Consider the following 26,584-nt stretch of genomic DNA (forward strand, 5'->3'; position numbering starts at 1 on the left):
TCCTCACCAGTCCTTCTGCACTTCATGCTTTTGTATGAGTCCAAATGAAACACAGAGACACTCCAGTCAAGTCCAACCATCTTGTTTACTTTCTTACACACATTTAACGTGACTCACAGTAAGTTCCTGGGAGGAGGTAGATGTTAGAATTCAATCATATCCTGAATTGGTGGTGCCTCCCCACAAGGGGTTGCTAGATGAGGAGGGCTTCTGGCTGGTCCACTCCTTCCTTCCTGTCTACTCCATATCCCAGACTTTCCTTTATAACCCTGTCTAGCAGTTCCATCGGTGCTTCGGCATCGAGCTCGTCTGGGCTCCCTGCTCTAGCCCCTTCTGCTTTCCGTGTGTGGCCTTCGGGCCTTCTGTCCATTGTGTGTGGCCTAAGGGCCCCCTGCCTGCTGTCTGTGGCCTACGGGCCTTCTGTGAGTGGGCCTACGGGCCTTCTGCCTTGCATTACTGTGTTTGTGTAGCCTATGGTCCATCTCCCTTTATTACTGTGTGTGTGTGTGTGGCCTTCGGGACTTCTGTCTGCCCTGCTGTGAGTGTGGGGCTTTCGGGCCCTCAGCCCTGCCGTGTGTGTGTGTGTGGGGGGGGGGGCCTTCGGGTCCTCATCCCTGCCATGTGTGTGTGTGTGGGGGGGCCTTTGGGCCCTCAGCCCTGCCATGTGTGTGTGTGTGGGGGGGCCTTCGGGCCCTCAGCCCTGCCGTGTGTGTGTGTGTGAGGTGCCTTCGGGTCCTCAGCCCTGCTGTGTGTGTGGCGCCTTCGGGTCCTCAACCCTGCCATGTGTGTGTGTGTGAGGTGCCTTCGGGTCCTCAGCCCTGCCGTGTGTGTGTGTGTGTGGGGGCCTTCGGGTCCTCAACTCTGCCGTGTGTGTGTGTGTGTGTGTGTGGGGGCCTTCGGGTCCTCAGCCCTGCCATGTGTGTGTGTGTGAGGTGCCTTCGGGTCCTCAACCCTGCCGTGTGTGTGTGTGTGTGGGGGCCTTCGGGTCCTCAACCCTGCCGTGTGTGTGTGTGTGTGAGGTGCCTTCGGGTCCTCAGCCCTGCCGTGTGTGTGTGTGGGGGGGCTTTCGGGTCCTCAACCCTGCCGTGTGTGTGGGGCCTTCGGGTCCTCAACCCTGCCGTGTGTGTGTGTGTGTGGGGGCCTTCGGGTCCTCAGCCCTGCCGTGTGTGTGTGTGGGGGGGCTTTCGGGTCCTCAGCCCTGCTGTGTGTGTGGGGCCTTCGGGTCCTCAACCCTGCCGTGTGTGTGTGTGTGTGGGGGCCTTCGGGCCCTCAGCCCTGCCGTGTGTGTGTGTGTGGGGGCTTTTGGGTCCTCAGCCCTGCTGTGTGTGTGGGGCCTTCGGGTCCTCAACCCTGCCATGTGTGTGTGTGTGAGGTGCCTTCTGGTCCTCAGCCCTGCCGTGTGTGTGTGGGGGGGGGCTTTCGGGTCCTCAGCACTGCTGTGTGTGTGGGGCCTTCGGGTCCTCAACCCTGCCATGTGTGTGTGTGTGTGAGGTGCCTTCTGGTCCTCAGTCCTGCCGTGTGTGTGTGTTTGTGTGTGTGTGTGGCCTTCGGGTCCTCAGCCCTGCCGTGTGTGTGTGTGTGTGGCCTTCGGGTCCTCAGCCCTGCCGTGTGTGTGTGTGGGGGGGGCCTTCGGGTCCTCAGCCCTGCCGTGTGTGTGTGTGTGTGTGGGGGGGGGGGGGCTTTCGGGTCCTCAGCCCTGCCGTGTGTGTGGAGCCTTCGGGTCCTCAGCCCTGCCGTGTGTGTGTGTGTGTGTGGGGGGGGGGCTTTCGGGTCCTGAGCCCTGCCGTGTGTGTGTGTGGGGGGCCTTCGGGTCCTCAGCCCTGCCGTGTGTGTGTGTGTGTGGGGCCTTCGGGTCCTCAGCCCTGCTGTGTGTGTGTGTGTGTGTGGGGCCTTTGGGTCCTCAGCCCTGCCGTGTGTGTGGAGCCTTCGGGCTCTCTGCCTTACCACTAGGTGCCCTGACCCAGCCTGAACACTGACACTGCTTCCAGCCTTACTCTGCTCCTCTATCACCCTCATCAGAGACTTTCCAGCCATTCCTATCTCTCTCCACCTGGAGTCACTCCAGAAGGTGGTGTTCCCTACACCAGAACACAGCCCAAGCGTAACAGTATCTCCAACATATGGGGGTTCATGTCGTGGGTAACTCTGCTCAATATTCTTTTTATTTAGTGGGATAATGAGTAAGGGATTTAACTGTATTTCTTTAAATGTCTGTAGTATTTCCTCTCCCATTAAACGTAACGTATTCTGCAGTTCACCAAGCTTGCCAATGCTCAGATTTTGATGTTACAGGAAACTTACCTTACTAAGCCTGAACATGAGAAATTGAAGTTGGGTTGAGTAGGTGAAGTTTATCATGCTTCTTATAATTCATGAGGCAGAGGGGTCTGTACTCTAATAGCTAAATCTCTGCTTCTCCGGGTGCCGAGATCTTTTTCTGATGCAGGTGGTAGATTTCTCTTACTCGACTGCTCTCTCTATGACACTGTCATTACCCTGCTTAATATTTATGGCCCTAATTATGATCAGAGGGGGTTCTTCAAAAAGTTAACTGATCAATTGGTCCAGTTTGGGTTTGTAAATCTTTGTATTGGGACTGGAACATATGCCCTGATCCTGGTTTAGAGAAAACTTCACACCTCAGTACAAGGGGTGGTGGTTTGGGTGAGTTTCCGGACATCACTGAGGTGCTTGGTGTGTTGGACATGTAAGCATCACCCAGATGAGAAAGATTTCACTTTTTATTCACCTCGACACAAAATGTATAGAATAGATTATTTTATGTGCACACTCAACTTTTACCTGAGAGTCAAGGACAGTAAAATCCTGTCCTGTACTTTATCTGATCATCCCCCTGTCCAAATATCCATAGACCTTGCCCCTTAGATCTCATCCCTTCACTTGGCATTTAAATACATCCTTATTGGGGGATAAGTTGAACTTAATGTAACAGGCTTCCTTGCGCTGCTGCCACTGGGATGAGGTCCACCGGTGGCCACATAGGCCTCCCTGTCCCTCTCTTTAGCCCTGCACCCAGGGGCATTGGCCCCCCTGTCTAGCCCCCGGTACACCACTGCCTGCTGCTTCTTTTGCCACTGGTGGACCCAATACCACCGGCAGCACTATGGGCGTTCACTTATTCAGCCGCCGGTGGGATCCAGTCCACCAGCAGAATGGGCCTCTCCCTGCTCCTGACACCGCCCCACCAGGTGTGCCGCCTTGTGTAATTGCATGGTTTGCACACCCGATGGTTCCGGGCTTGTATAAGTGTAGTCATCTCTTGCTAAGACTGGATACAGCTCTACAAGTTTTTCTAATGGCAAAGAAAGAGATGGTGTATTTAACCTCAAGCAGCTTGGAACACACAACTTACCTTCCTTAGAGAAAAATTATATCCAAATCATATTACACTATTCCAAGAAAACAATTCACGCTTAAGTCATATTCCCAATTGGGTTGCTTTATTATTATTTTATTTCTTGTTATACTACCTTTATAGTTAAAATCAAAATAGTTTAGAAATTAAACTAGATCAATAAAAAAATCATATAGTACATACAAACATGTTATATACATTGAATCAATAAAAACATATTACAATAAAATAAAATACAAGAAATAAAACATTCTGATCCAGTTGACTAACACATAATGAATGCATTCATGATTCCGTCCCCATTGCTTGAACTTATGAATCATTCTTCAGTATTTGCAGATACATTTTTCACGCTTGCAAACATATTCATGATTACTATTTACACTGCTATATTAAGGAAGTTTCAGGGAGGGGCCACTGAGCAGTTTACTTGTATTCAAGGTTTCTGCCCTAGAAATTACTTTTCTGGCACAAAGGAGCCTTTACTTGGAATCTGGACCCTCTGGGCAGTGAGATAGCCCAGCAGGAGATCAAAACTCACTTCTGACCTACCAGCATTGTCAGGATTGCAGAAAACGAGGAAACTTTATTGGCAGGACAATTTGTACATTTTTTTTTACAATAGACTTCGTCCGCCCCTCCGTGACATCATCAATGTGCACCGGGCAGGAAGAGGAGGAGCCTTTTCTGTTTCTAAGGGAAGAGCCAGCAAGGAAGGTGAAAGAGAGACTTCTGTCCTGCAGTCTTCGAGTTTCAGTTCCTTCTTTCCCCCAGCAGTTAAGAGGCAAACACTCAGCTATTCCCCAGCCAGCGATAGAGCCCCCAATTCAGTTTCACTCCTAAAAGAAGCAAAAGCAGAGAGGAAAATGCGTGCGGGAGCTTCTGCTCAGGTAGGAGATTGTCCCCAACTTCCTGCCCTCTCTGTACAAACACTGCTGCAGCTTTCTAACCTGGGATATTTTAGAGTCAGTCCTGGGATGCCTGAAATAAAACATTACTACCTACTTGATAATTTCCTTTTCCTAGCGTGTAGCAGATGGCCTCAGGACCAATGGGTATAGTGTACTCGTGCTAGCAGTTGGAGACGGATCAGATTTCAATCTGACGTCAGCACCTAGTACATATACCCCTGCAGGAAGTACAGATGCTCAGTATTTTTCCGTCTCCAAAGCAGTTAGGAGCTATCTGCACGCTCTCCAAGTGTTAGACCAAATTTAAAGAACAAATTCAAGAATAAATCCTACTGAAGACGAGCCCCGCACTCCTGCGGTGATACCCTCGGGTCCCTCCCCCAGTCGAGTTTCCCGAGGTGATTTCCGTGGTCCCTCGGAGGTAAGAGCCTCGGTCCTGTGGCCGAATCACGGCAGGGACCTAGGCCCCGAGTGAGAGGAGTTCGGGCGCGGCTTAGAGGCAGCCTCGGTCCAGAGCCGAATCGCGGCTCGGACTTAGCCTCCCAGTGAGAGGAGTTCGGGCGTGGCTTAGAGGCAGCGGGTGCACCCCCTTGAGCGCGGCGGTGAAGGTTTTACCCTCTCCCCCCGCAGCCGGAGACCGCCCGGGACGAAACCGGGAAGCACTGAAGCAAGGTAAGGCATACATCTTCTATTAACTGGTCTCCGAGGATCGAGGAGGAACAGGGTCTGCCCACGTGGAGACCCTCCAGGGAGGTCGCCATATTGCCCGCACTCTCGCCATCGCCATCTTGGCATTGTTCGCCGCCCGTTCGAGCGCACATCTTAAGCTAAGCGCTTAAGTTTAAGTGAGCGCATATTACAAGCGCCCAAATATAGTTGGGCGCATATTCTAAGCTAGGTGCATATTATAGGCGCCGACCGTTGGGCGCGTATCATAGGCGCCAATTGCTGGGCGCGTATTATAGGCGCACGATATTGGCGCATATCCTTAGGCGCACACTGAAAATTTCCGCGAATAAGTCACGCGCACTTCGCAAGGCGCTTATTTACGGCTTAGAGCACAGCAGCGCGCATATGTTAGAGGCAATGGAGCGCATAAGAACTTTCGCGTCCACAGAAGCGACCCCTCCAGAAATACGCATAAGAGCTCAAGGCCTCTGCCCAGCATGCCACATCAGAGCCGCACAGAGTGAGGAAGCAGACGCCATATGCGCACACTGTGAGGAGGCCCTGGGAGATCCAGGCCAGGGCCAGTCCCACCCAGGGCCCAGTGCTAGTTCCTCAGGAGGCACCCCGGACCTAGCAGGCCCCAGCGCTTCCATCCCCCAGACGGGGACCCCCCTGGATCCGGCGCCCCTCAACTTAGACCCAGCTTCAATCTCCTGGGTGGAGTTATTTAAGGGAATTCACGCATTTGTCAAGATGCAGTCTGAAACAGACAACCATGCCCCAGGACCCTCGAGGCCTAGGCACAGGCCCCCACCATCCAGAAGCCCCACCTACGGGGACACGGATTTCTCCGAGGAGGAAGTCGAACCCCTGGAGGAGGGTGAACTCCCCTCTGGCACAGAGCCGCACCGAACCATGAGATGTTTCTTCTCAAAGGATGAACTTCCGGACTTGGTATCTAAGTGCCTATCGGAACTGGCCATCCCGGGCCAAGCCATCCCGGACCAAGGCACCCCGGGGGAACCTAGAATGAACCCCCTGCTGGAGGGCCTGCGACAGACGTCCCGCCATTTTCCCCTCCTACAGGCGGCACAACAGCTAATTGACCTGGAGTGGAACGCGCCGGAGTCCTCATTCAAAGGGGGTCGAGCCTTAGCGGCCATGTACCCCCTGGACCCAGCAACCAAGGAGCTAAGCGCACCACCATACCAGTGGAAGGAGGAGCGGCACTCAAGGATGCACACGAACGGCGCCTGGAAGCCATATTAAAACAAGCCTTCGAGGTGGCAGCCATGTCTCTACAGATTGCGAGCTGCTGCACCGTGGTGACATGTTCCTGTTTATCCCAAGCCAGGAACAACACCCCGGGGGAGGACATGGAATCAGCACTATCATTCCTCACTGACGCGGCCTCCGATCTGGTACGCACAGCAGCCAGAGGAGTGTCGTCCACAGTGGCAGCCAGGAGGCAGCTCTGGCTGCGAAATTGGTCGGCTGACGCCTCCTCCAAGACACGCCTCACAAGAATGCCCTTCAAGGGCTCCCTCCTGTTCGGCAGCGAACTAGAGAAACTGGCTAACAAGTGGGGCGACTCCCCATTACCCCGTCTACCAGAAGACAAGTCGAAGAGAAACCAGCGTTCCTTCCCCAGGCCCACCAGAGGCAGAAGCTCTCAGTTCTTCAACCCTTACAGGAATAACTACCAAGCGCCCCGCCCCATGGGCAGGAACCAGTCCTTTCGGAACAAACACAGCAAGAGGGGAGCCAGCTCGGGCTCAGGCCGCAGCCGCACCCCACAATGAGATTCAGCCGACTCATCCAAGGGAGGAAGCCGTAGGGGGCAGGCTAACCCTATTTTACCGCAGATGGGTCGAGATAACTTCGGACAAGTGGGTCCTAGCCATCATCCGAGAAGGGTATTACCTGGACTTCCTTCAAACCCCTCCGGACAAGTTTGTGGAATCCCCCTGCCACGACCCCCTCAAGAGGGCAGCAGTGGAAGCTACCCTGACCAGGCTCCTGACCCTAAAGGCCATAACCCCAGTGCCTGCACGGGAAATAAATACTGGGCATTACTCCATTTACTTCATCGTACCCAAGAAAGAGGGTACATTCAGGCCCATCCTGGACCTCAAGTCGGTCAACCGACACCTAAGGATCCCAAGATTTCGCATGGAAACCCTGCGGTCAGTCATACGGGCAATACAGCCAGGAGAGTACCTCACATCTCTGGATCTGTCAGAAGCCTACTTACACATCCCAATCCATCAGGAACACCAGCGCTACTTACGCTTCAAGGTCCTGAATCATCACTATCAATTCCGGGCACTACCCTTCGGGTTAGCCACTGCACCGCGGACCTTCACCAAAGTAATAGTAGTGGCAGCAGCGACACTCAGGAAGGAAGGAATCCTCGTCCATCCCTACCTGGACGATTGGCTGATCAGAGCAAAATCACCGGAGGAGAGCCACCGAGCAACCAACAGAGTCATAACTCTACTGGAAAGCCTAGGATGGGTAGTCAACACAAACAAGAGCTCCCTACAACCATCGCAGTCGCTGGAATACTTAGGAGTCCGATTCGACACCAAGGAGGACAAGGTCAGCCTGACCCCCACGAGGAGATCAAAGCTGCAGAACCGACTCCAGACCCTGCTGAGCGCCACCCGTCCCACAGCATGGGATTACCTTCTAATGGCATCCACATTGGAAGTGGTACCATGGGCACGAGCCCACTTGAGACCCTTGCAGTGCTCACTTCTATCACGGTGGAGTCCACAATCCCAGAACTACACCGCACATCTACCTCTACCGACCAGAGTCCGGACCCAGCTACGGGGGTGGCTACAGACCAACCACATGAGCCGGGGATCAAGATTATCCTCCCGAACCTGGACCCTGCTCACCACAGATGCCAGCCTACATGGATGGGGAGCACACTGCGAAGAGCTAACCGCCCAAGGGCGGTGGAACAAAGACGAGTCGGGGTGGAACATCAACCGCCTAGAGGCACGGGAGGTCAGGTTAGCCTGCCTGCGATTTGCACACAGACTTCGACACAAAGCGGTCAGAGTGATGTCGGACAACGCCACCACGGTGGCCTACATCAACAGGCAGGGCGGAACCAGAAGCCAACAGGTATCCTTAGAAATAGCTCCCCTGATGACCTGGGTGGAAGCAAATCTCCAGGACATCTCCGCCGTCCACATCGCCGGGAAGGACAACATCACGGCAGACTTCCTCAGCAGGGAAAGTCTAAACCCAGGAGAATGGAAGCTGTCAACCACAGCCTTCAAGATGATAGTGGACCGGTGGGGGACTCCAGACATGGATCTTCTAGCAAACAGATCCAACGCTCAAGTACCCAGATACTTCAGTCACAGGCGAGATCCACAGTCACAAGTGATTGACGCCCTGGTACAGACCTGGCCACTGGGGACCCTTCTATACGCCTTTCCCCCATGGCCCCTGCTGGGCGCAATCATTCACAAGGTTCAGCGACACAGAGGTCTAGTTCTTCTGGTGGCCCCGGACTGGCTAAGAAGACCCTGATACGCAGACATGAGAAGACTACTGGCAGGGAACCCACTACCCCTGCCCCCTCACAGGAACCTTCTACAACAGGGCCCCATTCTCCACGAGGATCCAGCTCAATTCTCTCTTACAGTCTGGCCATTGAGAGGGCCCGACTGAGGAAGAGGGGATACTCGGGGGCAGTAATAGATACCCTTCTCCGAGCGCGCACGTTCTCCACATCGCTAACATACATAAGGATCTGGAGAGTATTTGAGGCCTGGGGCGAAGATCACAACATCAAACCACATGCCTCTACAGTCCCCATAATTTTGGAATTCTTACAGAATGGGCTTCAGAAGGGACTGTCCCTCAACTCAATCAAGGTACAGATGGCAGCGCTGGCATGCTACGGCCCCAGGAGCGAGGGCGACAGCATAGCTGCGCACCCAGACATATCACGATTCCTGAAAGGGGTCAAACATATTCGCCCACCTCTGAAGTGGCCAGTGCCCCTGTGGAACCTTAACCTCGTCCTGGAATTCCTAGCGGGACCCGCTTTCAGACCCCTCCGAGGCCTGTCTCTCCGTCTACTAATCCTAAAGTTGGTGTTCTTGCTGGCCGTATGCTCGGCCCGCCGCATTTCAGAGTTACAAGCACTGTCCTGCCGTGATCCATTTCTCAGAATCACCCCGGGGACCATCCATCTACGCATGGTCCCCTCCTTCCTCACCAAAGTGGTCTCACACTTCCACCTCAACCAAACCATCTCATTATCAACGATGGAAGGTTTGAAGAAGTCGGAAGAAGGCCAGTCTCTACGCCATCTCGACATCGGCAGACTACTATCCAGATACCTGGAAATGTCAGAACCAGTACGAAAGACGGACCATCTGTTCGTCCTTCACAGCGGGAAGAAGCAAGGGGAAGCAGCCTCACGGGCAACCATTGCTCTCTGGATCAAGGAAGTCATCAAGTTGGCCTACGTAGAAGCGGGAAAATCACCACCTCTACAGGTCAAGGCCCATTCTACCAGAGCACAGGCGGTTTACTGGGCAGAAACCAGAATGCTGTCACCTGCCGAGATCTGCAGGGCGGCAACGTGGTCCTCCATCCATACCTTTTCCAGATTCTACCGTCTGGATGTCCAGCCTCAGGAGGGCACAGCATTTGCAAGAGCAATCCTAAGTGGACCTCGGGCAGCCTCCCACCCAGTTCGGGAATAGCTTTTATACATCCCATTGGTCCTGAGTCCATCTGCTACACGCTAGGAAATGGAGAAATTACTTACCTGATAATTTTGTTTTCCTTAGTGTAGACAGATGGACTCAGCAGCCCACCCTCGGCTGCCGTCATACATGTTTGGTCATCAAATCAAGGTAAGCCATGTTTCCCTTTACATAGGGCATCCACCCTGCCGGGTGTCGACGCTTTCCGGTTGAGAATACTGGCGGTCTCCAGCTATAGTCAATCAACCAGTTCGAGTTAATCAAGTTAATGAAAATTAATCAAATTGTTAACGTTACAACAAAGTTATCAGAGTTAAACACATTAAGTTAATCAATCGGTCTGTCACACTTATATCTATAATGCTTTGCAAGGAAGAATACTGAGCATCTGCACTTCCTGCAGGGGTATATGTACTAGGTGCTGACGTCAGATTGAAATCTGATCCGTCTCCAACTGCTAGCACGAGTACACTATACCCATTGGTGCTGAGTCCATCTGTCTACACTAAGGAAAACGAAATTATCAGGTAAGTAATTTCTCCATTTCTTTAGTGAGGGCAGGGCAATTCCCACGAGTGGGTTATGTACCTCTGCCAGCAGATAGAGGAAAAACTGATGTCATGGTCATATAGTCCCGCCCCGATATTAGCCCGTCAGTATTCCCCGTCTTCAGCAGATGGTGGCCATGCATTTCCCTTTGAAGGATTGCCTTTGAGTAAAAAGAAGAAAGAAGTTGAAATATCGGACAGACATGTCTGTGTAGCACTTCTTGCCTCCTGAGGCGATACCGGGGCTGAACTCAGGTAAAAGTTTTTTACTTTAAAAAAAATAAATCAATAAACAGTGAAAAGGAGAAAGGGTCTATTACCTCCGCATTCAGCTGTCCCACTCACTTCTCTGTGGAGTTCTGTGAGAGGAGGTAGTGCAGGCACAGCGGGTTGAACACTTGTTTGGCTAGGCCCCACTCCCAGGCTTTTTGGCATGTAGGTTGCGTGGTGATTTTGCACATTTTTGCTGCATGCTTGTGTGTCCAGTTTGGGCGTTCATCCTTCTGGATGCACACCTTGTGCTTCCAGTTTAGGCATTGTTCCCTTGCGCCTGGTTTGGGTGTCTGGTTGGATGAGCGGCTTTGGCGTGTCCACTTGTATGCACATTTTTGTGTGTCCATAAGAACATAGATATCCCATACTGGGTCAGACCAAGGGTCCATCAAGCCCAGTATCCTGTTTCCTACAGTGGCCAATCCAAGTCACAAATACCTGGTAAGTATCCAAACATTGGATAAATCATAAGCTACTATTGTTTATTAATTACTGTAATAGTTTCTGGATTTTTCTTGTAGGAACTTATCCAAACCTTTTTTAAACCCAGTTACACTAACTGCTGTAACCACATCCCTTGGCAATGAATTCCAGAGCTTAACTATGCATTGAGTGAAAAATAATTTTCTTTGATTTGTTTTAAATGAGCTACTTGCTAACTTCATGGAGTTCTTCTATTATCTGAGAGAGTAAATAACCAGTTTACATTAACTTGTTCAAGTTCTTTTATGATTTTTTAGACTTCTGTCATTTCCTATCTCAGTCATCTCTTCTCCAAACTGAACAGCCTTTCCTAATAGGGCAGCCGTTCCACGCCCCTTATTATTTTGGTTGCTCTTCTCTGCACGTTCCCCTTGGTATGGTTAGTCTTTTTGGGTGCGGCTTATACGTACGGGTAATCTAGGGGCGAGCCTTTGCCAGTCTGCATGTTTACAACCATGGCTTCTGTGGCGAAGAAGCCAAAGCGATTATCCATTTGTGTTGTATGCCACATCAGGGCTATTCAGTCAGAGCTTTCTATAAGCCTGAGTGAGTGCTGCTTGGATGCTTGGGGAGATTTACCTCCTCCAGATTTTGCTGATAGTGGTCCATCTCCTCAGTCTAAGGGGAGTAGGTCTAAGGGAGATGAGATATGGGGGTGTCCCCGCCCGTGATCGGTCCATGGACAGAGTCATCAGTGGACACTAACTCTCACAATGTCAGGTTCGAGCCTTTGGGGCCTGGAATGGATGGTCCTTTTCCTGGGTAGAATTCTTCCAGGGATTGCAGACTTATAAAGGGCTATTCCCTGTACGTACCTGGATCAGTCCAGACAGTGGGTTATGTCCCCAATCCAGCAGATGGAGTCAGCACAAGCTTTGAGGGGGCGTATCCATATATACTACTACCCCCTCTGCAGGAGTTCAGTATCTTCTGACTCCAGCAGATGCGAGTAGGGGAATCAGGCTTCCCCTCTTTTTCCTTCTTTTTCATTTTCTTGCTTGATTATCTGGCTTGTTGCTGTCTTTTTCTTGTGGATCAAGTTTGTATCAATTTTGTACTAAGTAAAAAAAAAGAATAGTAAGGCAGGGGCCTTTCAACTTCTGGGGAGTGGCTTCTCTTCCTTGTCTCTTCTTTGCGGCCTTGCTGTTTATTTCTCGTTGCAGCCAGGGGTAAGTTGGTTTTCCTTTGCAGTTTTTCCCTTCACAGCTCAGCCCCCGGTGCCCGCGAAAGCCGGTGGACCCGGCCTCTTCGCTTTTACTCCCTCACCCGCGGCCATTTTACAGCTCCTCATGGGCTGCTGCGGCGCTTAGGAAAAGACGTCTGGGGCGGGTTGTGTAGCCGGGAAGGCCCCCCCCCCTCAAGGCACCCTCCTCTATTTTCGGTCAGCGGGCAGTGCAGGCCGACCGGGCCCCCCCGCAGCGGCGCTTTTGTGCGCGTGGCCTCCCCCCGAGGCTTTTTCTCATTTTTGGAGCCGTTTTCTTGTCTCCCACAGGGATCCCGATGCCGCGGCCGTCATGCTGTGCGGCCTGCGGCGACCCAGGGTCCCGGATTTCCCGGGAGGGCATCTGCGCGCGATGCCTTCCCAGCGGGGAAGGTACCTCACAGTCCCTGACTGATTTCTCTTTTTTGCCCGGGCGGCGCGGGCCGGCCAGTCCGTCATTTTTGGCGGGAACGGCGGCCATTTTACACTCTGAGCGCCCTGAGGCGCAGGCCATGAGGGAGAACGGATCCCGGGAGGATTCTACAAGCGGGGGTGCTCCCCCGATTTTGGTGCAGGAACCAAGCACCCAGAGCCAGGGAGCAGGAACCACGCCGCTCCTCAAAGCGCACCCGAGCAGGCCGGGGTTCTCTCCGGAGTTTATCCTACTCATGCATACCGCTTATCTGCAGGGGCTGTTCATCGGCTGCCGGAGGATAGGTTTCGACCATCCAGAGTGTTTTTCTTCTTCTTGGACCAGAGCCAGAGCGCAACGGCGCTACAGGGGATACAGACAGGCGGGCTCCCGGCCATCCACCCCCAGGTCTCAGCCCTGGTCGCGCTCCTTTCGTGGGCGTCGGCCCGCACGCACTGCTCCCGGACCCGGGAACCCCTCTACCAAGTCTTCACAATGATGCCAGTCTCGCCCACTCCCCTGTCCCCAGGATTGGGGGCCGGCTAACGTATTTTTACACGGAGTGGGCGCGGATCACCTCGGACCAGTGGGTCCTGGATACCATAAAACACGGCTACGCATTGGAATTTGTCCGTCCCCCGCAGGGAAGGTTCATCTTTTCTCCCTGTGGCTCGGACCTTAAGAGAAGAGCGGTGCAGCTGACTCTGGACAGACTCCGGGAGATAGGCGCTATTGCGCCCGTGCCCTTCGGAGAGGTGGGCTCGGGCCACTATTCTATCTATTTCGTCGTGCCAAAGAAGGACGGTTCCTTCCGGCCTATCCTAGACCTCAAGGAAGTCAACAAATCCCTTCGAGTCGTTCAGTTCCGCATGGAAACGCTCCAATCAGTGATTGCGGCGGTACATCGGGGGGAGTTCCTCGCTTCCCTGGACTTAATGGAGGCCTACCTGCACATTCCCATCCGCCCGGACCACCACCATTTCCTTCGTTTCAAAATCCTGGCCCAGCATTTTCAGTTCACGGCTCTCCCGTTCGGATTGGCGACGGCGCCGCGCACCTTCACCAAGATCATGGTAGTCGTGGCTGCAGCTCTCCGGAAGGAGGGCATCCTGGTTCATTCTTATCTGGACGATTGGCTCATCCGGGGGAAGTCATTCGATCATGGACGCTCAGCGGTGACTCGAGTAGTACGGTTTCTACACTCCCTGGGATGGGTAGTGAACTTCTCCAAGAGCTCCCTCATGCCCTCGCAACGCTTGGATTTTTTGGGGGCGACCTTCGACACCCTACTGGGCAAGGTTTTTCTGCGCCAGGACAAGGCTCAATCCTTGCGGGATCACACACGACGGTTCTCTGCGTTACCAGAGCCCACCTCCTGGGACTACCTACAACTCCTGGGAGTGATGGGGTCCACCATCGACCTTGTACCTTGGGCTTTCGCGCACCTCAGGACCTTACAGTGGGCGCTCCTCTCCCGTTGGAAACCAGTATCGCAGGACTACCAGATGATTCTCCCGCTCCCGCAGAATGCCAGGGACAGTCTGGGCTGGTGGTTGGATCCGCCGAACCTGGCCCGTGGCGTGTCCCTCGATCTGCCAAATTGGGTGGTGGTGACTACCGATGCCAGTCTAGCAGGCTGGGGTGCAGTCTGCGATCGAAGCGCCACGCAGGGGACGTGGTCCACGGTGGAGGCGAAGTGGTCAATCAACCGTCTGGAAACCAGAGCGGTCCGGCTAGCTCTGCGACATTTCCTCCCGCTTCTTCGGAACCGGGAAGTCAGAATCCTATTGGACAACGCTACCACCGTGGCCTACATCAACCGACAAGGAGGCACGGGCAGCCCGCAGGTCGCGCTCGAGGCGGCGCTGCTGATGCAATGGGCAGAGAGTCATCTCGTCTGGCTAGCGGCCTCGCACATCGCCGGGGTGGACAACGTCCAGGCGGACTTCCTCAGTCGTCAACTGCTGGACCCAGGAGAGTGGTCTCTCTCCAACAAAGCGATGCAACTTCTCGTCCATCGGTGGGGAGCCCCCCACTTGGATCTGATGGCGTCCGCTCTCAACGCCAAGGCTCCACGCTTCTTCAGTCGCCGGAGAGAGCGAGGCGCGGAGGGAGTGGATGCCCTGGTCCTTCCGTGGCCCCCACATCTTCTGCTCTCCGCTTTTCCACCGTGGCCCCTGGGGGGCAGGATGCTCCGCAGAATAGAAAGCCATCAGGGGACTGTGATATTCGTCGCTCCAGAATGACCCAGGCGACCCTGGTTTGCAGACCTGCTACAGCTGGTGATCGACGGGCCAATCAGGCTGGGGCACCTCCCCCAGCTCCTACATCAGGGCCCGGTATTTTTCGAGCAGGCAGAACTCTTCTGTCTTGCGGCCTGGCTTTTGAGAGGCGCCGCCTCCGGCGTCGGGGCTACCCGGAGGCGGTAGTATCCACGCTATTGCGGGCACGAAAGACATCGACGTCGGCGGCCTACGATCGAGTCTGGAAGGTGTTCGAGCTGTGGTGTACCAGCCAGGCCACGAGACCCACTAAGGCTTCTGTACCTCAGATCCTTCAGTTTCTACAGGCGGGAGTGGAAAAAGGGCTCGCCTATAATTCACTACGGGTTCAGGTGGCCGCCCTTGGTTCGCTGTTGAGCGATGGGGGCTCTCTTCTACAGCATCCTGACATTGCTCGTTTTCTCAAGGGTGTCAAGCATATGCGTCCTCCGTTACGGGACCCTTGTCCCTCCTGGAGTCTTAACCTTGTGCTTCTCTCCCTGTCGGGACCACCGTTTGAGCCGCTGCACAGCGCAACGATAAAGGATCTCACTCTCAAGACTGTATTTCTTGTGGCCATCTGTTCCGCTCAACGCATCTCGGAGCTGCAGGCTCTGTCGTGTAGAGAGCCCTATCTCCGTTTCTCCGACTCTGGAGTTTCGCTTCGCACCGTTCCCTCCTTCCTTCCGAAGGTGGTTTCTGCATTCCATGTGAACCAGACGGTGGAGTTGCCGTCCTTCTCCTCCTCAGAGCCGAAGTCTCTCCGTCTCTTGGATGTCAAGCGCACTCTGCACCTCTATCTAGAGGCTACAAATGAGTTCCGGATCTCTGACCATCTCTTCGTACTCTGGTCCGGTCCTAAGAAGGGGTCTCAGGCCTCGAAGACTACCATTGCCAGATGGCTGAAGGCCGGCATTGCTGCTTCCTACATTGGGGCGGGATGGACTCCCCCACCCGGCATCGTAGCGCATTCTACACGTTCTCAGGCGACTTCCTGGGCGGAGGCTCGCTCGGTATCCCCTCAAGAAATTTGTAGAGCAGCCAACTGGAAATCGTTACACACGTTCTCGAGGCACTATCGTCTGCACCTCGCCTCTTCGGTCTCTGGACACTTTGGCAAGCAGGTTCTCCAAGCAGGCCTCGCAGGACCCCACCCGATTTAGGGAAGCTTGGGTACATCCCACTGTCTGGACTGATCCAGGTACGTACAGGAAAAAGAAAATTATTACTTACCTGCTAATTTTCGTTCCTGTAGTACCATGGATCAGTCCAGACGCCCACCGCGTTTGGGTTCTTGATCCTGCTCAGCTCTGCGCTACTTCTTACTCACAGTGTTCTGTGTCTTCACAGTCGTTTCTTTTTTGCTGTTTTTCACAGCTCCCTACAAGTTGGTAGGATGTTTGCAGTTACTTGTTGCGGTTACAATTGTTTTAATTATTTGTTTCCACAAACTTGATCCTTCGGGGGTTTCTACTCGGGCTTTGATATACTTGATATTGAACTCCTGCAGAGGGGGTAGTAGTATATATGGATACGCCCCCTCAAAGCTTGTGCTGACTCCATCTGCTGGATTGAGGACATAACCCACTGTCTGGACTGATCCATGGTACTACAGGAACGAAAATTAGCAGGTAAGTAATAATTTTCTTGTCTTCTGAATCAGCAGTACCTACTACAGTAGATCCATGTGCTAAGAGTGCTCATCATGTAATGTACCACCATCCCGGTAGAGAGAGGTGTGGCACTGAAAGATGCTCAGGATAGAAGGATTGAGATTTTTCTAAAAGAAGTCTCAAGAATCTGGTAGCACTTTGTCTGATCTTGGATCTATGGTGGAACTGGGGGCAACCTTCTTAGCTGATGGGGCTATGGCTTAGTTCGCACAGCCACCAGAGGAACTGCTTCGATTATTGCAGCCAGGGCGTCAGCTGTGGCTATGCAACTGATCAGTGGATACTATTTCAAAGTTCAATCTTAACAAACTGCCCTTTCCTAGCGTGTAGCAGATGGACTCAGGACCAATGGGTATAGTGTACTCCTGATAGCAGTTGGAGACGGATCAGATTTCAATCTGACGTCAGCCCCTAGTACATATACCCCTGCAGGAGGTGCAGCTCTTCAGTATTTTCTGTCTCCATAGCAGTTAGGGACTATCTGCATGCTCTCGCAGTGTTAGATCCAACTCAAAGAAGAAAACCAAAATTAAGGGAAAAGAACCTACCTCTGAAGACGAGCTCTGCTCTCCTGCGGTGATACCTTTGGGTCCCTCCCCCAGTTGAGATTCCTGAGGTGATTTCCGTGGTCCCTCGGAGGTGAGCCTCGGTCCGGCGGCCGTTTCGCAGCGTGGACCTAGCCCCCGATCCTTGGGCGTGGCTGAGAGGCAGCGGGTGCACCCTCGAGCGCGGCGGTGAAGGTATTTGCCCTCTCCCCCCACAGCCGGAGACCATCCGGAACGAAACCGGGAAGCGCCGAAGACAAGGTAAGGTAGAAATCTTCTACTTGAATCTGGTCTCCGAGGATCGAGGGAGCACAGGTCACCGGCTGAGACAGTGCCACCGGGTTGATCCACCCTAGTAGGGCCAGGCTCCGGTTATTTCCAAGGGTCTACCCACGTAAAGACCCTCCGAGGTGGTCGCCATATTGCCTGCGTGGTCGCCGTCGCCATCTTGGCCCTATTCGCTGCTCTGTTCGCCGTTCGGCCCGAGCGCACAATTTACATGTGCCCATAGACTTATACACACATAATCCTTGTGCTCATAAGTTATACGCACAAGGGCTGGGCGCACAAGATATACGCGCTCCGCATGCCTATCGAGCTGGGCACATAACCACGACTTGGGTGCACATCTCCGCGCACAACCCACACGTATGTCTTAGGCGCACCGGAGCGCATAAGGGTTTACGCGCCGACAGCCATGGCACCACCAGAAACAGGGATAAAGGCTCAAGGCCTCTGACCAGCATGCCATATCAGAGCTGCACAAAGCGAGGAGGCCAACGCTCTGTGCACTCGGTGCGAGGAGGCCCTGGGAGATCCAGCCCAGGGCCAGTCCCACCCAGGACTGAGTAATAGCTCCTCAGTGGGTACCCCGGACATAGCAAATCACAGCGGGACACCCCCTCAGACGTGGACACCCAGGGAACCAGCGCCCCTCAGCTTGGATCCAGCTTCTATCTCATGGGTGGAGTTCTTCAAAGGGATACACACCTTAGTTCAAATGCAAACTGAACCTCTGGCTGATCAGCCACATTCTCTGCCAGAAGACCTTTATGTCCCAGGCCCCTCGAGACCTAGGCAAAAGTTTCCACCGCCCAGAAGCTCCACCTTTGTGGACACGGACAACTCTGAAGAGGAAGCTGAGCCCCTAGAAGAGGGGGAACTCCCCCGGTGACAGAGCCTCACCGAACCATGAGATGCTTCTTCACTAAGGACGAGCCACCTGACCTGGTCACCCACAGCCTGAGGGAGCTCGCTATCCCGGGCCCAGGTACTTCGGGGGAGCCTAAGCCAAATCCCCTACTGGAGGGCCTCCGCCAGACCTCCCGTCATTTCCCTCTGTTATAAGCCGTCCAACAACTAATTGACCTGGAATGCAGTGCTCCAGAGTCCACATTCAAAGGCGGACGAGCTTTGGCAGCCATGTACTCCCTGGACCCGGCAACCAAAGACCTTCTCGCATGTCCAAGAGTTGATGCCATGGTCTGCGCGGTCTTGAAGCACACTACTATCCCAGTGGAGGGAGGAGCAGTGCTCAAAGATGCACATGACCGACGTCTGGAATCCATCCTTAAGCAGTCTTTTGACGTGGCCGCTATGTCCCTACAAATAGCGGCCTGCTGCACCATAGTGACTCGTGCCTGCTTATCTCAGACCAGGAACAACACCCATGGAGAAGTCATGGAACCAGCGGTATCATCCCTTGCGGACACTGCTTCCAACCTGGTGCACACAGCGGCCAGAGGAGTGTCATCTGTGGCGGCTGCCAGGAGACAACTCTGGCTCCGAAGCTGGTCGGCCGACGCATCTTCCAAGATTCGCCATACAAGGATGCTCTTCAAAGGATCCCTCCTGTTCGGCAGCGAGCTAGAGAAACTGGCCAACAAATGGGGCGAGTCTCCATTGCTGCGCCTGCCGGAGGATAGGATGAAGAGAAATCAGCGACCCTTCTCCAGATCCTCCAGGGGCAGAAGTTCACAGCACTTTAATCCATACAGAAGCAACTATCAAGCACCCCGCCTTACAGGCAGGAACCAGTCCTTTCGGAACAAGCACAACAAGAGGGGAACCAGCTCGGGTACAGGCCCCAGCCGTACCCTATAATGAGATTCAGCTGACCCGTCCAAGGGAAGAAGCCATAGGGTGCAGACTAGCCCTATTCTACCGCGGATGTGTCGAGATAACTTCAGACAAGTGGGTCCTAGCCATCATTCGGGAGGGGTACTACCTGGATTTTCTGCGAACCCCTCCGGATAAGTTCATGGAGTTTCCCTGCCACGACCTCTCCAAGAGGACGGCAGTGGAGGCTACACTGTCCAGACTGCTGGCCCTCAAGGCCATAACCCCAGTGCCTCCACAAGAAATAAATACTGGACATTATTCCATTAATTTTATCGTCCCCAAGAAAGAGGGAACGTTCAGGCCCATCCTGGACCTCAAGTCGGTCAACCGCAACCTGAGGATTCCCCGCTTCCGCATGGAAACCCTACGATTCGTAATAAGGGCGATACAACCGGGAGAGTTTCTCACATCCCTGGATCTTTCGGAGGCCTACCTATACATCCCAATTCATCAGGAACACCAGCGCTATCTACGCTTCAAAGTCCTGGACCGTCACTACCAGTTCTGGGCCCTACCCTTCGGGTTATCCACAGCAACCCAGACGTTCACCAAGGTGATAGTGGTGGTGGTGGCAATACTGAGGAAGGAAGGAGTCCTCGTACATCCTTTCCTAGACAGTTGGCTGATCAGGGCAAAATCACCAGAGGAAAGCCACCAAGCAACCAACAAAGTCAGAACTCTACTGGAGAGCCTAGGATGGGTGGTCAACACAAACAAAAGTTCGCTACAGCCCTCACAGTCGCTGGAATACCTAGGAGTCTGATTCGACACCAGAGAAGACAAGGTCAGCCTGACCCCCACAAGGAGATCAAAACTGTGGAACTGATTACAAATCCTGCTGAGCGAACCTCGTCCCACAGCATGGGATTACCTGCAAGTCCTCGGGCTGATGGCATCCACACTGGAAGTAGTGCCATGGGCACGAGCCCTAATGAGACCCCTACAGCGCTCCCTTCTGTCATGGTGGAGCCCACTGTCCCAGAACTATACCGTATGTCTATCACTCCTGGGCAGGGTCCGGACCCAGCTACGGTGGTGGCTGCAGGTCAGCCACCTGAGCCGGGAACAAGGCTATCCTCCCCAACTTGGACCCTGCTCACCACAGATGCCAGTGTACGAGGATGGGGAGCACACTGCGAGGAGTTAACCGCCCAAGGGCAGTGGAACACAGAAGAGGCGGGGTGGAACATCAGTTGCCTAGAAGCACGGGCAGTCAGACTAGCCCGTCTGTGGTTCGCTCACAGACTTCGAGACAAAGCGGTCAGCGTGATGTCGGACAACGCCACAACAGTGGCCTACATCAACCGACAGGGGGGACCCAGAAGCCAATAGTTGTCCCTGGAAATAGATCCCCTAATGGTGTGGGCGGAAGCAAATCTCCAGGAGATCTCCGCCGTCCACATCGCCGGGAAAGACAACATCACGGCGGATTACCTCAGCAGAGAAAGCCTAGACCCGGGAGAATGGAAGCTGTCATCCACAGCGTTCCAAATGATAGTGAACCGGTGGGGGGCACCGGACATGGACCTTCTAGCAAACTGGTCCAATGCCCAAGTACCCAGGTACGTCAGCCGCAGGTGGGAACCTCAGTCCCAGGGATCAATGCCATGGTACAGACCTGGCCACTGGGGGCTCCTTCATACGCCTTCCCGCCGTGGTCCCTGCTGGGCACAATCATTCACAAAATACAGCTACATAGGGGACTAGTTCTTCTGGTGGACCCGGACTGGCCAAGAAGACCGTGGTACGCAGATATGAGAAGACTACTGGCAGGGAACCCCCTACCACTGCTTTCACACAGAGACCTGCTACAATAAGGTCCGATACTCCACGAGGTCCCAGTTCAATTCTCTCTTACGGTTTGGCCATTGAGAGGGCTCGTCTGAGAAAGAGTGGATACTCGGGGGCTGTAATCGACATTCTACTCTGAGCACGCAAGTTCTCCACATTGTTAACGTACATAAGGATTTGGAGAGTATTTGAAGCCTGGTGCGAAGACCACGACATCAAGCCACACTCATTTAAGGTTCCCGTGATCCTGGAATTCTTACAGAACGGGCTAGAGAAGGGACTGTCCCTCAATTCCATCAAGGTACAGGTGGCCGCATTGTCATGCTATGGCTCCAAAAGAGAGGGTGACAGCATAGCTTCTCACCCGGATGTGTCACGCTTCCTGAAGGGAGTCAAACACATCCGCCCACCACTAAAGTGGCCGTTACCTCTGTGGAATCTCAATCTTGTCCTGGATTTCCTAGCAGGGACCGCCTTCAGACCCCTCCGAGGTCTGTCCCTCCGACTGTGTTTCTGCTGGCAGTTTGTTCAACCCGCCGTATTTCGGAACTACAAGCTCTGTCCTGCCGCGAGCCGTTCCTCAGGCTCACCCCGGGATCCATCCAACTAGGCACGGTTCCATCGTTCCTCCCTAAAGTCTTTTCACACTTCCACCGTAACCAGACCATCTCGCTACCATAGACGGATGACTTGAGGAATTCGGAAGAAGCTCGTAGTCTATGACACCTCAACATCGGCAGACTCCTAGCCAGATATCTGGAAATGTCGGAACCAGTACGAAAAAGGACCACCTTTTCGTTCTTCACAGCAGGAAGAGACAAGGGGTAGCGGCCTCGTGGGCAACCATAGCCCGCTGGATCAAAGAAGGCATCAAGTCGGCCTACGTAGAAGCAGGCAAACCACCGCCTCTACAGGTCAAGCCCCATTCTACCAGAGCCAAGGCAGTTTCCTGGGCAGAAACTAGAATGCTGTCACCCGCCGAGATCTGCAGAGCGGCGACATGGTCCTCTATCCATACCTTCTCCAGATTCTACCGTCTGGTTGTTCAGGCTCGAGAGGACACAGCATTTGCAAGGGCAGTACTAAGTGGGTCACGGGCAGCTTCCCACCTGGTTCTGGAGTAGCTTTTATACATCCCATTGGTCCTGAGTCCATCTGCTACACGCTAGGAAATGGAGAAATTACTTACCTAATAATTTCGTTTTCCTTAGTGTAGACAGATGGACTCAGCATCCCACCCTTGGCTGCATGGGCTTTCAAATGATTCAAGGGTAAGCCACATTTTCACTTACCTAGGACATCCACCATGCCGGGTGTCGACGCTTTCCGGTTGAGTACACTGGCAGTCTCCAGCTATAGTCAATCAACCAGTTCAAGTTTTATTTATTTATTTATTTATAGGTTTTTATATACCGATAACCGTTTACACATCGTATCGGTTTACAGATAACTAAAACTTTTTGACAGTGTCATTATACAGAACTTTTGGCACTGCCATTACATAGAACAGTAAACTTTGCATACAAGAGATAAACATCAACAAACAGTAACTGGGTAACTATCTACAGGGAACGAAGGTTCCTCAATTGGGAGCAGATGAGGGAAAATTAACAAGAGCACATAGTGACGGTAGTACATGGAAAGCATTGTAATCAAATCAAGAGGTCATAGGGGAGAAGGTAAATGAGAGAAAAAATCAGCAGAAGCACATTGTCAAGGGTGATACAGGGAATGCATTATACACAACTTAGGGGGTCATCAGGAGGATGATTGTTGAGGGAGGGGTAGGCCTGTAAGAATAGCCAGGTTTTTAGGTTTTTTTTGAATTTGGGTGTAGAAATTTCAGTGCGCAAGTCTGGGGGCATAGAGTTCCACAGGGTGGGGCCGGCCAGGAAAAAGGCTCTGTTCATTGTGGAAATAAGTTTAGTGGATTTGATAGAGGGGGTACGGAGTGTCCCTTGGAGGGCAGTACGCGTCGGTCTAGTGGATGTGCGAGAAAGCAGTGGGGGGTTGATCCAGTCAGTATTTTCATTGGTGATGCTTTTATGAATGAGGGAGAGAACTTTGAATAGGATGCGGGACTGTATTGGGAGCCAGTGGAGATCGATGAGGGTAGGAGTAATGTGGTCACGTTTCCTGGAATTGGTGAGGATACGTGCTGAGGCGTTCTGTAGGAGCTGTAATGGCTTAATATGTGTAGCAGGGAGACCAAGGAAGAGTGCATTACAGTAGTCTATTTTGGAAAAGATAATAGACTGTAGTACTGTGCGAAAGTCAGTGAAGAATAAGAGGGGCGGGAGTTTTTTGATAGTTTGAAGTTTGAAGTAGCAGTCAGTTAGGATAGATTTAATGAAGGTTTGAAAGAGAGCTGGTTGTCAATGAGGACGCCAAGGCTACGGGTGTGGGAGGGGAAGAGTGTGGAGGAGTACGCAATGGGAATGGAGAGAGAGGAATGTTTGTTAGAGATGATGAGGAGTTCAGTTTTTTGCGGGTTAATGGCAAGGTGCATGTCAGTGAGTAGCTGGTTGATAACCGTCAGGCAGGATTCCCAAGTTAATCAAGTTATAGTGTTTAACCAAGTTATGAAGTTATTCAAGTTAATCAATTAGTCAGTCACACATATATCCACAATGCTTTTCGAGGAGAATACTGAAGAGCTGCACTTCCTGCAGGAGTATATGTACTAGGGGCTGACATCAGATTGAAGTCTGATCCGTCTCCAACTGCTATCAGGAGTACACTATACCCGTTGGTCCTGAGTCCATCTATCTGCAGTAAGGAAAACAAAATTATCAGGTAATTTCTCCATTCAAGGGCTCGCTTTTGTTTAGCTGTGAATTGGAAAAAATGGCAAGGAAATGGGGGGGAAACCCAGGTCCCTCGATTGCCAGAGGACAAAAAACCCATTGCTGATCTTTTTGGGCCAAAGGCCTCTCTTGAGACTACTGGTGTTTTGGGCCTTATAGGGAGGTCCTTCCCTTCCGCAGGTCTCAGTCCTTTCGCCCGAGGGCCATGAAAGCTTGCAGGCTCTGTAACTGGAGCCCCTCAGTGTTCCCAATACCTTGGTATTTTATAGTTTTAAAATTTTAGATAGTTACATATATTTTTTTATTATAAAAAAGTGTATTTTCCCATTTTTCTTTCTATTTTATATATTGTTTTTTATTGTGAACCATTGAGATGGATTATTCCGTGCAACGGTATATAAAACTGTTTAAATAAATAAAATAAATATAAATGTTTGTGGGTTCACCTATTGGTGCAGGAGATAGGGGGCCGCCAATCCCGTTTTTATCACAGATGGTTCCAGATTACTTCAGAGCAATGGGTTCTTGAAGTAGTTCGGGATGGCTAAGCTCTAGAATTTATTCGCATTCCTCCATATGTCTATGGTCTCTCCATGCAACTTACCTCAGATGAGGGTAGACGTGGAAGCAATGATACAAAGGCTGTTGAACCTGAAAGCGATGATTCCCATTCCCAAATCGCAGCAAAATACAGGCCGTTATTTCATTTATTTTGTCATGCCCAAGGAGGAAAGGCCCATACTGGATCTCAAGGGAGTCAACCAACATTTACGAGTCATGCGTTTCCAAATGGAAATGGTGTGCTCTGTCATAATGGCAGAACAAACAGGGGGGTATCTCGTGTCTCTGGATCTGATGGAGGCATATCTCCATATTTCCATCTGTCGGGACTATCAGTGGTTCCTCTGGTTTGCTATTATGGATTGTCATTTTCAATTTCAAACCTTGCCTTTCAGGCTAACCACAGCACCCAGGATCTTTTCCAAGGTCATGTGGTGGTAGCGGTGGCTCTCCACAAGGAGAGCATTCTAGTACACCCTTATCTGAATGACTGGTTGATTAGAGCCAAGACCGTAGAAAAGTGTCTTCACGCTTCCCGCAGGGTGGTTTCCTTGCTACAGGAACTAGGCTGGGTGGTGAATCTGGCCAAGTGCCATTTGCATTGTCTTAGATCCTGGAGTTCGATTCAATACAAGACAAGGCAGAGTATTTTTGCTGGGGGCTCGAATCCATACTTTGATTGTGAGAGTTCGATCCCAGCGGAATTCTGTTCGTCTGACCATGTGGTCTTATCTGCAGGTCCTGGGGTTGATGGCTGCCGCATTATAAGTGCTTCCCTGGGCAAGGGCAGATATGCACATATTTTTGGAGTCCGCAGTCACAGAACTATGCGGTGAGGCTGATCCTCCTGTTAGAGGTGAGATTTCAGTTGAACTGGTGGTTACAGGCAGATCATCTCAGGAAGGGAATTTTTCCTGAAGATGCCAGATTGGATCGTACTCATGACAGAAGAGACGACTGAGGGGGGATATGATAGAGGTGTTTAAGATCATGAGAGGTCTAGAACGGGTAGATGTGAATCGGTTATTTACTCTTTCGGATAGTAGAAAGACTAGGGGGCACTCCATGAAGTTAGCATGGGGCACATTTAAAACTAATCGGAGAAAGTTCTTTTTTACTCAACGCACAATTAAACTCTGGAATTTGTTGCCAGCGAATGCGGTTAGTGCAGTTAGTATAGCTGTGTTTAAAAAAGGATTGGATAAGTTCTTGGAGGAGAAGTCCATTACCTGCTATTAAGTTCACTTAGAGAATAGCCACTGCCATTAGCAATGGTTACATGGAATAGACTTAGTTTTTGGGTACTTGCCAGGTTCTTATGGCCTGGATTGGCCACTGTTGGAAACAGGATGCTGGGCTTGATGGACCCTTGGTCTGACCCAGTATGGCATTTTCTTATGTTCTTATGTTCTTAGATGCAAGCCTTTGGGGCTGAGTGGGCTCACTGTCTGGAGTTGATGGTACAAGAGCACTGGAATGCAGCAGAGCGGCAGTGGAACATCAACGGACTGGAGACACTAGTGGTTCTGTTAACATACCTCAGGTTCGCTGAGTGTATAGAGGCTCGGGCGGTCTGGTTAATGTTCAACAATGCAACGATGGTGGCTTACATCAATCATTATGGTGGAACCAAGAGTTAGCAGGTATCGCAGGAAATAAATGCACTTCTGGTGTGTGAGGAGCAGTATTTTCTAAGAATATCTGCCTCTCACATTGCCAGAAAGGGCAATAGCAGAGCCGATTTCCTCAACAGGCGAAACTTGGACCCAGTAGAATGAGAGCTGGCAGACGAGGCCTTTCAGCTCTTCCGGAACCACCGGGGCCTACCGGATCTAGACCTGTTGGTGACCTTCAACAACCCAAAGGTTTCATGCTGCTTCAGTCGCAGGCGGGACCCAAAAGCAATGGGCATGGATGCTCTCGTTAAGGAGTGGCCATGCGGCTCCCTGCTCTATGAATTTCTGCCTTGGCCTCTGATGGGAAGGCTGGCCTAGAAGATTGCGAGTCAGGCCAACACCGTTCTTTTAGTAGCACCAGATTGAGCTCAGAGGAAAAGGGTAAACAGTGGAGTGCCTCAGGGATCTGTACTTGGACCGGTGCTTTTCAATATATATATATATATATATATATATATATCAACTGGAAAGGAATATGACGAGTGAGGTTATCAAATTTGCAGATGATACAAAATTATTCACAGTAGTTAAATC

At 52.1% G+C, this 26,584-nt stretch overlaps 1 protein-coding gene across 2 annotated transcripts in view; it reads left to right on the top strand.

The window, feature by feature from the left end:
* The window catches only part of LOC115085947 (oocyte zinc finger protein XlCOF6-like), a 1,095,473-nt gene that overhangs the window by 1,034,779 nt on the left and 34,110 nt on the right, over positions 1–26,584 (top strand). Inside the window, exon 1 of one of the 2 annotated variants that reach the window (XM_029592503.1) lies at positions 4,020–4,266. The exons of the other annotated variant lie outside the window; for it this stretch is intronic. Within the exon in view, the coding sequence (XP_029448363.1) occupies positions 4,243–4,266 (24 nt within the window). The 5' untranslated portion in view covers positions 4,020–4,242. Of the gene's footprint in view, positions 1–4,019; positions 4,267–26,584 lie in introns of those variants that run through there. 2 annotated transcript variants of the gene reach the window in all.

The sequence above is a fragment of the Rhinatrema bivittatum genome, chromosome 2, assembly GCF_901001135.1.
Source record: "Rhinatrema bivittatum chromosome 2, aRhiBiv1.1, whole genome shotgun sequence".
Taxonomy (NCBI): Eukaryota; Metazoa; Chordata; class Amphibia; order Gymnophiona; family Rhinatrematidae; genus Rhinatrema; species Rhinatrema bivittatum.